At 27.3% G+C, this 12,819-nt stretch overlaps 2 protein-coding genes across 3 annotated transcripts in view; one reads left to right on the top strand and one right to left on the bottom strand.

Moving 5' to 3' along the window:
* LOC101240442 (amphiphysin) overlaps nucleotides 1–12,819 on the bottom strand; it is a 49,343-nt gene that overhangs the window by 20,190 nt on the left and 16,334 nt on the right. For both annotated transcript variants that reach the window (XM_065809030.1, XM_065809029.1), the window contains exons 4-7: nucleotides 12,489–12,583; nucleotides 12,231–12,326; nucleotides 10,276–10,338; nucleotides 10,040–10,093 (exon numbers count right to left, since the gene is read on the bottom strand). In XM_065809030.1, coding sequence (XP_065665102.1) covers nucleotides 10,040–10,093; nucleotides 10,276–10,338; nucleotides 12,231–12,326; nucleotides 12,489–12,583 — 308 coding nt within the window. The remainder of the gene's footprint in view (nucleotides 1–10,039; nucleotides 10,094–10,275; nucleotides 10,339–12,230; nucleotides 12,327–12,488; nucleotides 12,584–12,819) is intronic.
* On the top strand, nucleotides 5,848–9,759 carry LOC136086717 (zinc finger protein 862-like). The gene is made up of 3 exons (XM_065809028.1): nucleotides 5,848–6,309; nucleotides 6,494–6,770; nucleotides 7,003–9,759. The coding sequence occupies exons 1-3, from the start codon at nucleotides 6,064–6,066 to the stop codon at nucleotides 8,733–8,735; spliced, it is 2,256 nt and encodes a 751-aa protein (XP_065665100.1). The 5' UTR covers nucleotides 5,848–6,063; the 3' UTR covers nucleotides 8,736–9,759.

The raw sequence follows: 12,819 nt of genomic DNA, 5'->3' as shown, positions 1-12,819 counted from the left end.
GAAAACAAAAGAGATGAGCAAGAAGTAAACACAAAAGAGATGAGTAAGAAGTAAAAACAAAAGAGATGAGCAAGAAGTAAAAACAAAAGAGATGAGTAAGAAATAAAAACAAAAGAGATGAGTAAGAAGTAAAAACAAAAGAGATAAACAAGAAGTTAAATCAAAAGAGATGAACAAGAAGTAAAAACAAATGAGATGAGCAAGAAGTAAAAACAAAAGAGATGAGCAAGAAGTAAACACAAAAGAGATGAACAAGAAGTAAAAACAAAAGAGATGAACAAGAAGTAAAAACAAAAGAGATGAACAAAAAGTAAAAACAAAAGAGATAAGTAAGAAGTAAAAATAAAAGAGATGAGTAAGAAGTAAAAACAAAAGAGATAAGCAAGAAGTAAAAACAAAAGAGATGAGTAAGAAATAAAAACAAAAGAGATGAGTAAGAAGTAAAAACAAAAGAGATGAACAAGAAGTTAAATCAAAGGAGATGAACGAGAAGTAAAAACAAGAGATGAGCAAAAAGTTAAATAAAAAGAGGTGAACAAGAAGTAAAAACAAAAGAGATGAGCAAGAAGTAAAAACAAAAGAGATGAGCAAGAAGTAAACACAAAAGAGATGAACAAGAAGTAAAAACAAAAGAGATGAACAAGAAGTAAAAACAAAAGAGATAAGCAAGAAGTAAAAACAAAAGAGATGAACAAGAAGTAAACAAAAAAGAGATGAAAAAGAAGTAAAAACAAAATAGATGAACAAGAAGTAAACAGAAAAGAGATGAACAAGAAATAAAAACAAAAGAGATGAACAAGAAGTTAAATCAAAAGAGATGAACAAGAAGTAAAAACAAAAGAGATGAGCAAGAAGTAAAAACAAAAGAGATGAACAAGAAGTAAAAATAAAAGAGATGAGCAAGAAGTAAAAACAAAAGAGATGAGCAAGAAGTAAAAACAAAAGAGATGAGTAAGAAGTAAAAACAAAAGAGACGAGCAAGAAGTAAAAACAAAAGAGATGAACAAGAAGTAAAAACAAAAGAGGCGAACAAGAAGTTAAATCAAAAGAGATGAGCAAGAAGTAAAAACAAAAGAGATGAACAAGGAGTTAAATCAAAAGAGATGAACAAGAAGTAAAAACAATAGAGATGAGCAAGAAGTAAAAACAAAAGAGATGAGTAAGAAGTAAAAACAAAAGAGATGAATAAGAAGTAAAAACAAAAGAGATGAACAAGGAGTTAAATCAAAAGAGATGAACAAGAAGTAAAAACAAAAGAGATGAACAAGAAGTAAAAACAAAAGAGATGAGCAAGAAGTAATAACAAAAGAGATGAGTTTGAAGTAAAAACAAAAGAGATGAGTAAGAAGTAAAAACAAAAGAGATGAGCAAGAAGTAAACACAAAAGAGATGAACAAGAAGTAAAAACAAAAGAGATAAACAAGAAGTAAAAACAAAAGAGATGAGTAAGAAGTAAAAACAAGAGATGAACAAGAAGTAAAAACAAAAGAGATGAGAAAGAAGTTAAATCAAAAGAGATGAACAAGAAGTAAAAAAAAAAGAGATGAGCAAGAAGTAAAAACAAAAGAGATGAACAAGAAGTAAAAACAAAAGAGATAAACAAGAAGTAAAAACAAAAGAGATGAGTAAGAAGTAAAAACAAGAGATGAACAAGAAGTAAAAACAAAAGAGATGAACAAGAAGTAAATCAAAATAGATGAACAAGAAGTAAAAACAAAAGAGATAAACAAGAAGTTAAAACAAAAGAGATGAACAAGAAGTAAAAGAAAGTTTTTAAGGGTCGCGAATATTAAGAATGTGTAAAAAATGTGCAATATCTCTTGCATCACACTGATTTACAGAAAATCAATATGTACAAGTAACTTTCCAGATTTGTAGAAAAAGTTTAATGTCATAACCATTTTTGGCATCAAATCACAGACTAGTCTGTAGTTTGAAAAACTATGAAATGTTTTACATATAGTTTTTTCACAACACACAACCTTAATGCTCAACAATGTTTTTAAATGTTGTTCAATTTGTGAACAATATTTGTTCACAAATGAGGTAACAGTTTTTGTTCATAAATTACAAATCTTCTCAAAAAATACTGGACATAATAACACAGGCAATGAACTTAGAATTTACTGCTGGTGTTATGTATACCAACTGTGCCAAGACATTTGTCAAAGTCAAATTTCAAAACCTCAATTGATAAATCTCAATCCTTTTAAATAGTTGTTAGCCAATCTGTGCCTATATGACATATACTAAACTATTAAAATGGATTGATTAATTGGTAGATAACAAAGAGTTGTATTAGAGATTATCATCAGAATGGGTCCCAGTGTACCCATTAATGTACCACAGGGCTTAGTTCTTGCTCCTCTACTGATTATAATGTTTATTATCACACTAAACTTGTAAAAGAATCAACATTCAAACAGTGCCTGGGTACATTAGTTTCAAATGATTTAAAATTTACTCAGATTAAAACAGCAGTTTTAACACCAAATCAAGTGACTTTTGTAGGAGCCTTTCGTATCCACCAATAAGTTGTATGGAAAATAATTTACAGTTCAGGCTTGGTCTCCTTACCTAAGAAAAGATACTGAGATAATAGAATTAAAGACAAGTAATAAAATTTAAAATATAAAATATCTACAACAGAATTAAATATTGCAAAAACTAAAACTTAATGCATTCAGAAAAGAATAAATTTTTTTTTTCTTTTTTTTTTTGTTATTTTACCTCCCCAAGGCCCAGAAGGCCACTACAGATGAGGAGGCTACTTAATTGTGGTTATAACCCTCTCTCAACTCTATAACTCCGAAACACAAACCTTGACGAACAAGGCCGCTGCGCGGAGAAACAAGTTGAATAAATAATAAATAAATAACCTAACAACAGTATAAAGCTATAAAACCACATTGATATAAGTCATGTTTTATGTCTCTTAAATCCAACATTATAATGGCTTGTAACTACATATATTGTAAATTAATTAGCAACACATTTTGTTATAAAAAGAATAGCATTGACATTATTGCCTAAAAAAGTAGTAATGATAGATTTCAAATTAAGGTTGAACAACGTGGAGAACATAGAATAACCCATGAATAACTTTTGATGGTGTAAAAAAAAATCAATAGATAACTTTTATTGCACTTTGTGTAATTATTAAAACAACATTTTCTGTTGCAAAATATTTTAATAACACCAAGTAACTGAAGAATAGATAACCAGGCATTATAAATATTTTATTGAAGAATAGATAACCAGGCATTATAAATATTTTATTGAAGAATAGATAACCAGGCATTATAAATATTTTATTGAAGAATAGATAACCAGGCATTATAAATATTTTATTGAAGAATAGATAACCAGGCATTATAAATATTTTATTGAAGAATAGATAACCAGGCATTATAAATATTTTATTGAAGAATAGATAACCAGGCATTATAAATATTTTATTGAAGAATAGATAACCAGGCATTATAAATATTTTATTGAAGAATAGATAACCAGGCATTATAAATATTTTATTGAAGAATAGATAACCAGGCATTATAAATATTTTATTGAAGAATAGATAACCAGGCATTATAAATATTTTATTGAAGAATAGATAACCAGGCATTATAAATATTTTATTGAAGAATAGATAACCAGGCATTATAAATATTTTATTGAAGAATAGATAACCAGGCATTATAAATATTTTATTGAAGAATAGATAACCAGGCATTATAAATATTTTATTGAAGAATAGATAACCAGGCATTATAAATATTTTATTGAAGAATAGATAACCAGGCATTATAAATATTTTATTGAAGAATAGATAACCAGGCATTATAAATATTTTATTGAAGAATAGATAACCAGGCATTATAAATATTTTATTGAAACTATAACTATTATACACCAAGTTTTATTATAAATAATAAATTTGTCAGACATCACTTTTTACCAAAAAATTTTTACCTACCGTTTTTACAACTGTTGCTAACATTTTTTTTCCACTGTTGATACCATTTTTTTGAAACATTTAAAAGCATGAATCAGATTTTTTTTTTTTTCTCGTTAAAAAAATTTTCATGTTTTGAAAACAATTTTTATTAAACTTTTTACAGCATGGTCATTTGGAACTTCAATTTGAAGAACAAAATTTTTTTAGTCCGACTACGATTTTGTTTGTTTAGGAGAACTAAAACTTTAACTTTTCAAATAGCATTTTTATTAAAATTATTATTTAATTAATCAAACATAAAGATAAAATTTCCTTTTTTCTTGTAAAACAGATTCAAATGTAAAAGTTTTTAGAAAAATTAAGTCTCTTATAAAAGTCATTTTGCAAATATTTTTGATGTTTTATGTTTAAGTTTTAATGTCAGAATAACAACTTAATGTAAGGCATTGTTTTAACTCCACAGTTACATAACAATTATTAATCTGGTGTTGGGCTACACAAAAAATAATTAAAATTAAAACTAAATGGTTTTAAGGGTTGCATGTTTTAATTGAAAAAAACTACTTTTATTGTAATTCAGTAAACTAGGTTAACTAAGTAAACTAGGTTAACTAAGTAAACTAGGTTAACTGGTGTTTTTTTGAAAAACATTAAGAGTTTCCTTATTTTTTCATTTCTAACAAATTTGTTTTTAAGGGTTATTTGTTAGAAGACTTGTTTTCATTGTTCTATTTAGTAGACCATTTTATCAGTCTTGTCTTGAAAAAAATCTTTCTTAACCTAAAGTACAAACATTTGTATTTGTATTAGTATTGGAAAATGCTGACTGCATATATTTGTATTTGGAAATCTAAAATTAACATATTTTTATTTGTATTTGATCAAATATTTTTGACCCCAACACTGGTAATAGTAAATACTTTTTGCAAATACCTATTTTGTTTTGATGATGATGTTAAATATGGTTATGTTTTATTATGCAAAATACTAATATAAAAACACTCAAAGTTTACTTTAAGTGAATTGAGAAATACTAATATAAAAACACTCAAAAACTTGAGAAACCAAACACTCAAAAACTTGAGAAATACTAATATAAAAACACTCAAAGTTTACAACACTTTAATTCAGACAGTAAAGAATTTAATTTGTGGAACCATAAAAAAAAAGTGAATAAAAATTTATTTGTTAATCATTTTTATAATATAGCAGGCTTGGTCGGGAAAGGCGTGCGATCGCACTCTGATCTTGACCACGCATACAATATTTAGTTGCGACAACTTGCCCACGGCTTCATAGATGTTTTGAGAACATTTCAAAAAATAATCAAGCGCAAAAAAGTTCAACTGGACCGATGAGAGACAATTACAAAAATTAAAAGCTGCCTGATTAAATTGTTATAAAATAAGTTTAGAATAATTAATAAACTTCGTCTTTTATAATTAAGCGACACTCTTTTATATAAAGTAAAAACTTACTATTAATAATTGTTTAATAAAGAAACAATTGTTATTCAATTTATCAAAGAGTTTAGTATAATTTCTTTTATTTGAGTACTTCTGATTTATTTCAACAAGATTCTAATAAACAAACGTTTGTTGATTTATTTAATAAATAAAAAAGTCAATCTTTTTTTAACCATTTCGCGCTTTACGTAGTTCGCCTGAGTTTTGTTTTTACAAATTACATACGATTCTTTGTAGTACGACGAACAAAAGAAACAATTAAATCATTCAGTTACTATGACAATGTTAGAACGTTGTTTTTAGCAGTATCTTTAAAAATGTTAAAAACAATTCCGCAATGTGCTAGACCCCTGAATTAGCGGTCTATAATGATCAGTATCCAAAAAAATTACATTCCAAATGAATTATATATTTTTTTTTTATTTTACTAACCAAAACCAAATTTTAAATACGTCAAACTATCTGAAAGCATTTTTTTATGATTAAACTCAAAAGGTAAAAATAAATTACGAGGAGGAAGCGGAACTGCTTTACCACTGATTATGAATAGTGAGTGGGCTTTTTTTTTATTTTTCATTTTAATAAGTATTTAAAACAGAAATAAGTAAATTTAAGTTTAAGTATAACAAATTTGTAAGAATGACATCTGAAGCAAAAAAAATTCAAGATAGTAAACCAATATCTAAGAACTTAAAAACTTTTCTTTCGTGGGGGAAAGAATCAGTTATTGGATACACGGAAGAAAATGGCTTAGTTGTCAAAATATGGTGTAAGATTTGTGCTAGGAACAAAACTGAAATTTTAACGGATGCTTTAGTTAAAGGAGTATCAAATCATTCTTTGAAAGCGTTTACGGAGGGAACTTGTGTGGTGACAAAGTATCAGGTAAAATTAAAATAATTAGCTTGTTCTTAATTTGTGACTCCAGGAATTAATTTAAACATAATTTTTCTACCATTATATAACTTATAACTGTAGTTATCTTATAATTTATTATATTACTAAGTGAATAAATTTTTTAGAAAATTGCTTAATTTGAACCGTGATTTTTTCTTTGATAATAATAAAGGTTGATCGCCATCTTAGAGGGCAAAGCCATAGATTAGCGGTGCTGATTGATAATGGTAACTCAGAAGATCCTGGAAGTAGTTGTATTGCTAACCTCGATATGGAAAACTTGTTAACTATTACACAAGACAACCGCGAAGCGTTATTAAAGATGATTAGAACAGCCTATGAAATGGCTCTAAAACCAAGCATGCCACATTGCCATTTCAAGACACTGATCAAATGCCAAAGACTTAATGGTGCACTCCTTTTACAAGGAAAAGACAACAATAAAGCAGGTTATTGATTTTTAGGTTCAGTTTCTTTTTCGTAATTTAATAAAATAATTCAAATGAAAAAATCAAATTAAAGTTACGTTACTATTATAATGAAAGTTTAATTTTTTTTTTTTTTTAAGATTTTACATTCGAATGGTCTTATCCTTTTGATTTATCCATTTTATTTTTTAATTTGAAAAATATTAGTTTTATTATTATTTTTTTATTTTATTGTTTTTAATTTCTTTTTTAGCACGTGAATATATCTCATGCATTGCCAGTGCCATTAAAGAAAAAGTTGCTAAAATTGTCAATGAAACAAACTTTTTCTCCATTCTTTCCGATGGTTCTCAGGCTAGAAAAACAAAGGATGAAAAAGAGTTGATTCTTGTGCGCGTTGAACGCGAAGGGACCCCTGCCTGTTTTGTAGTTTCTTTACTTGATATGAACAGTTTGGGTGGTATGAATGCCAATACCATTAAAAAGGCTATTGATAGCATTTTTATTGAAACCGGTAGTGTTCCTTTAACTGCGTCAGCTTACAAATACAAACTTGTAAGCGCTACGGCCGACGGAGCTTGCGTTAATTTTGGAATTTATAATGGCGTGTTAACACAATTAAAAAAAGATAGAATGTGGCTGATAAAAATTCACTGCGTAAACCATCGTTTAGAATTAGCAATAAAAGATGCTGTGAAAGATATTTCCCAGTATAAAGAGTGTGAACGTTTTTACATTTCCATATTTAATTTATTTCGCAATTCTGGAAAGCTAAAATGCGCAGTTAAAAAAGCTGCTGAGGCTTTGAACATTACATTTTACACGTTGCCTAAAATATTTGGAACGCGCTTTATAAGTCACAGGAGACGCGGCTTTACAAAACTTTTACATAATTGGCCTTCGCTTATTGTGGGTTTCGATAATACTCTTGCTGATCGCGACACTAAAGCAGATATGCGTGCTAAACTTTCTGGATTGTCCAAACGGTTGCATGACTACAGACTATTATGTATGGTTTGTAGTTATTTGGACATCTTAGAAAAGTTATCACCATTATCATTGGTTTTTGAAAAACAAATGTTAATGGTGAATGAGTTAAAACCAGCGGTGGATATAACAAAGGCTAGCTTAGCGGAATTAAGCCATGAAGATATTGATAATATTATTGATTCATATTTACTCAAGTTTAAAATCAATGAAAAAGATGGTTCAACCAATCTTCTTTCTTCGTATTTCAAAGAAGGTAACGAATTGAAAAAATCAAACCCTGAGTTTGTTGAGATTGAACTCAACAATATGGCTAATCTTAACTTTGAATGTATTCATTCTGCCATTAAAGTAAGAAAATTAGCAATTGAAATCATTCTGCCATTAATAAACGATAGATTTAGTTCGCTGTTAAATCCCATATTCGAATCAATGGATTGGTTAGATCCGCAAGTATGGATAGCAGACAGCATGTATGGTGATGCCAGCATATCTTTATTACTAAACGAATTTTTTTACCCTCTAGAAAAATTAGGAATGGATTTTAAAATGGTTCTTTCGGAATGGAGAGCTGCAAAACTATTAATAAATGCGCAGTACACCACTGCACTCACACCATTGCAAATATGGCAGAATATTTTTCTTTATTATAAAATTAAGTTTCCAAACTTGAGTCTTTTAGTTGAACTTCTGATGTGTATTGCTGGTTCTAATTCAGCTGTCGAACGCGTTTTCAGTATTTTGACTGTGATTTTGACTGATAGGCGTTTAAAGATGAACCACTCAACAATGGAAGACTCAATAATCATAGCAGGGAATGACACGAATTTCACTCAACAAGAACGCGATGATATTTTAAGTCGTGCTGTGGATATTTTCTTAGATAAGCGAAGAGTTTTTTTCCTTGATTCAGCTAATGCTAGTATTGCCACTGATTATAGTAGCGAAGAAAGCTGCACCAGTGAAGATATAAGTTCTATATCTGAATCGGACGGATAAAAAATTTGTAATATAAATTTTATCCCACATAATTTTATATTTATGTACATTACTTAAGAGTCCTGAAGGACGAAAATATATTTAGCATTATATATATGATATCTTTGATTGTCATATTCTTGTTATACGATTGCATAAATAAGTTGAATTTAATAAAAAGGCAGCGTATAAGCTAATATATGTATATATTATATGCTGTATATATAAAACTTTTTAATAATATAGATCAAAATATGTTATTAAAAAGTTTATACTCTGCCATTTTATTAAATCTTTTAAACATCTGTGTGTGTGTGGCTCCAACAATAAGTCAACGTATTAAAACAAAACAAATTTATATTAGCGAATCTTTTTAAAGCATTCGTCAATATAAAATCATTTAATTAGTAAAGATTAAAGTTATGAATTTAATTTTTTTGCGTGTATTTTTAAAACTTATTGTTATGCGGACAAACATGGAAACATACTTGAATGTTCTCAAAACATCTATGATGATGTCATAGTAACTGAATGATTTAATTGTTTCTTTTGTTCGTCGTACTACAAAGAATCGTATGTAATTTGTAAAAACAAAACTCAGGCGAACTACGTAAAGCGCGAAATGGTTAAAAAAAGATTGACTTTTTTATTTATTAAATAAATCAACAAACGTTTGTTTATTAGAATCTTGTTGAAATAAATCAGAAGTACTCAAATAAAAGAAATTATACTAAACTCTTTGATAAATTGAATAACAATTGTTTCTTTATTAAACAATTATTAATAGTAAGTTTTTACTTTATATAAAAGAGTGTCGCTTAATTATAAAAGACGAAGTTTATTAATTATTCTAAACTTATTTTATAACAATTTAATCAGGCAGCTTTTAATTTTTGTAATTGTCTCTCATCGGTCCAGTTGAACTTTTTTGCGCTTGATTATTTTTTGAAATGTTCTCAAAACATCTATGAAGCCGTGGGCAAGTTGTCGCAACTAAATATTGTATGCGTGGTCAAGATCAGAGTGCGATCGCACGCCTTTCCCGACCAAGCCTGATATAGTAAAAAAAATTTTCTCAAAAGAGCCTTCTAAGATAAATAGGATAAAGCCCTTTGCAGTATTTCTACATGACCTCTTATATGAGTTACATTTAATAATAAGAAATTACATAAGAAATTACATTTAATAATAAGAAATTATTATTAAATAAATATTAGTATTATTATTTAATAAATGTTCTAATTAAAGTTTTTTTTTTATTGAAAAAAGTTTAATGAAAAAATTAAAACAAAATTTTTTTTGTTAATATTAACAAAAATTAAAACCTGATTTAACTTTTTAGCATCGTTAACTTTTGCTGCTCCTTTTGCACGAAGCGTCTGAAACATTTTAAAAATTCTTTTTAAAATGTAAATGATGTTTATTTTCTAAGACTTTACTTTCTAAGACTAAGAAGATCTTAAGAAATATAATTATTAAAAATGATACTATTAGCTATACAAAATAATATATAAAATTATTAAAAAATTAAAAAATATAATAATAAAATATAGAAACTTACATCTACAGTATGTCTTGAATGATCATAGTCTACAAGTTTCCTTGCTCTTTTTTGAATTTTTGTCTGAACTCAAAAAAAAATATCCAGATCATGAGTTATGAACATAAAATTCTCTAAACTATTAACAAGTATTATTAAATAATAATACAATGAACTTAATATTGAGTTACAACCCATTACATTAGCATATGTGATGTAATTTTACACTTTTGTCTCTAATTGTATAATACTCAACCATAAAACTCTAATAGTATACTCAACCATAAAACTTTAATAGTATGATACTCAACTGTAAAACTCTAATAATATGATACTCAACTGTAAAACTCTAGTAGTATGATACTCAACCATAAAACTCTAATAGCATGATACCCAACTGTAAAACTCCAATAGAATGAAACTCAACTGTTAAAAGATTTAATTTTTATTGATTAAGCTTTAATTAATTATTTTATTAATTAAGCCTTCAACAAAATACAATATAAATTTTTTAATTTTTCTTTTAACTCTCAATAAATTATTTCACTTCTCTGTACAGCAGCTGTATAGTACAGCTTTAGCATATTAATTTGAAATGCCAAAAACAAACGGTAGTTTTTTAACAACTCGTTAAGAAAAAAGTAAAGTTTTAACTATAAAAAAAAATTTTATTTTCTTAGTTGGTGATACAGATATTGATTTACAAAAGAAAATTGCAATTAAAAGAGAGGTAATAGATAGAAATATCTTCTTTTTTTTTTTAAAGTATTTTTCTCTTTTTTCTTTGAAGGTGATTCATACTATAGCATCTACTATAGCATATATATGTAACAAATTGTTACCATATTTTTGTTACATTAATTAAATATGAATTTTCAGAAAAAGAAGAAAAAAACAAAGAATAATGAAAGAAAAGATTGCTGCCCCATGCCAAACCCTCAGTTGATGTAGCAGCACTCCGTTGCGAGTCAGGCTTTACAATTACCGTTTGTGATAAAAAAACATACGGTTAATAATTCTTTGTGTTTAAAATTGATAAACTTAAGTTTATTTGAAAATAAACTTAATTGATTAAACTTGATTACTTTTTAAAAAGCCACAAAAATGTAAATTTTTTTATTCTTTTAATAAAAATAAAAGTATTTAAAATGTTTTCATTTTTATAAAATCGACTGAAAATGGGAGAACATGCAAAGAGTGCTGTCACATCGACTGACAAGTAGGTAGAACATGCAAGAAGTGCCGCTACATTGATTGAGGGTTTTGGTTTGGGCAGGTAACCTATCAATTAAAAAAAATTATTTAAAGTTTTTAATCTCATTCTGGTTTTCTAAACTAACTTTTTTTTTAAAAAAAACATGTTTATATTTTATGGGAATAATTAAAGATACGCAAAATATGCTAACACTTCTAGTGATAACATAAATGTTATGCATAACTATTTAGCATAATATTTGTAACCTTATAAACTAAAATTTAATTTATGTAGCCTTATAAACTAAAATTTAGTTTTTGTAGCCTGATAAACTAAAATTTAGTTTTTATAGCCTTATAAACTAAAATTTAGTTTTTGTAGCCTCATAAACTAAAATTTAGCTGAATTCAAAATCTTTATTCTAGTATTTGTCACTACAAACAAGTATAAAACACCAAGTATAACAAACAAGTATAAAACACCACCACTTTTTCCACTACTATCATAGTAGCAGTGTAGTGGTTATCCAACTAACTAATTGTTAGTATTATACTCAACCCATGTATTAACACAGCAGCCTAGTTTGTCAGGGTTCATGTTTCTAAGCTATGGTGTTGAGAAAGGGTAGTAATTATGGTTAAAAAAAAGTGAGAAACTTTCTTAACTATAGAAACCCCTCAAACTTTATGAGGTAAACATAATTAAAAAAAAAATTACTCTATTATAAAAAAAAATATTTCAATTTAAAAAGTTTAAAATTTTTTTTTAATATATCATTCACCTTGACTTCTAAAAATGGTTTTTGATATGATGTTAAAGGTTCCAACACTTCCTCTGTTAGCCTTTTACTTAAATTTGTCCAGTTCGAGTTTGCACTCTAAACAATATATAAAATGCCATACATACAATACGATTTTACAAAGCTGAGCAATAATTCAATCGATAATAAATGTAGGATAATATGCTGTTAAGATTCAGGTAATGTTAAGGTAAATACAAGCAATATTGAAATTGAATATTTAATGAGTTTATTTAGTACCTCAAATAACTCAAACGCAGCTTCTCTTGAACTCCATTCTGGTTCGTATACATTTTTCATAGCTGCTGAAAAATTCTCAGCAGCAACCTGCATGGCTAATAAAAAGAACCTCTTATTAAATTTTGCTACTTTCTACTTATATACTTTATATAACTCATTTCAAAATACTGATTATATTTTTTATATGATATGCCCTCGGAAATAAAAAAAATGAGGTTGCTAATAAATTGCTGACCTTACACTGTTAGAGGTCGGCAAAAAAAAATTGACACTAAGGGGTTACCATAAAATATAGAAACAAGGTGAGCAATTTTTTGTTAACCTCAAACAC

The sequence above is a fragment of the Hydra vulgaris genome, chromosome 11 (genome assembly GCF_038396675.1).
Source record: "Hydra vulgaris chromosome 11, alternate assembly HydraT2T_AEP".
Classification (NCBI taxonomy): domain Eukaryota; kingdom Metazoa; phylum Cnidaria; class Hydrozoa; order Anthoathecata; family Hydridae; genus Hydra; species Hydra vulgaris.
Note: the sequence above shows the minus strand (reverse complement) of the source record. Positions and strands in the feature narration are given on the sequence as shown.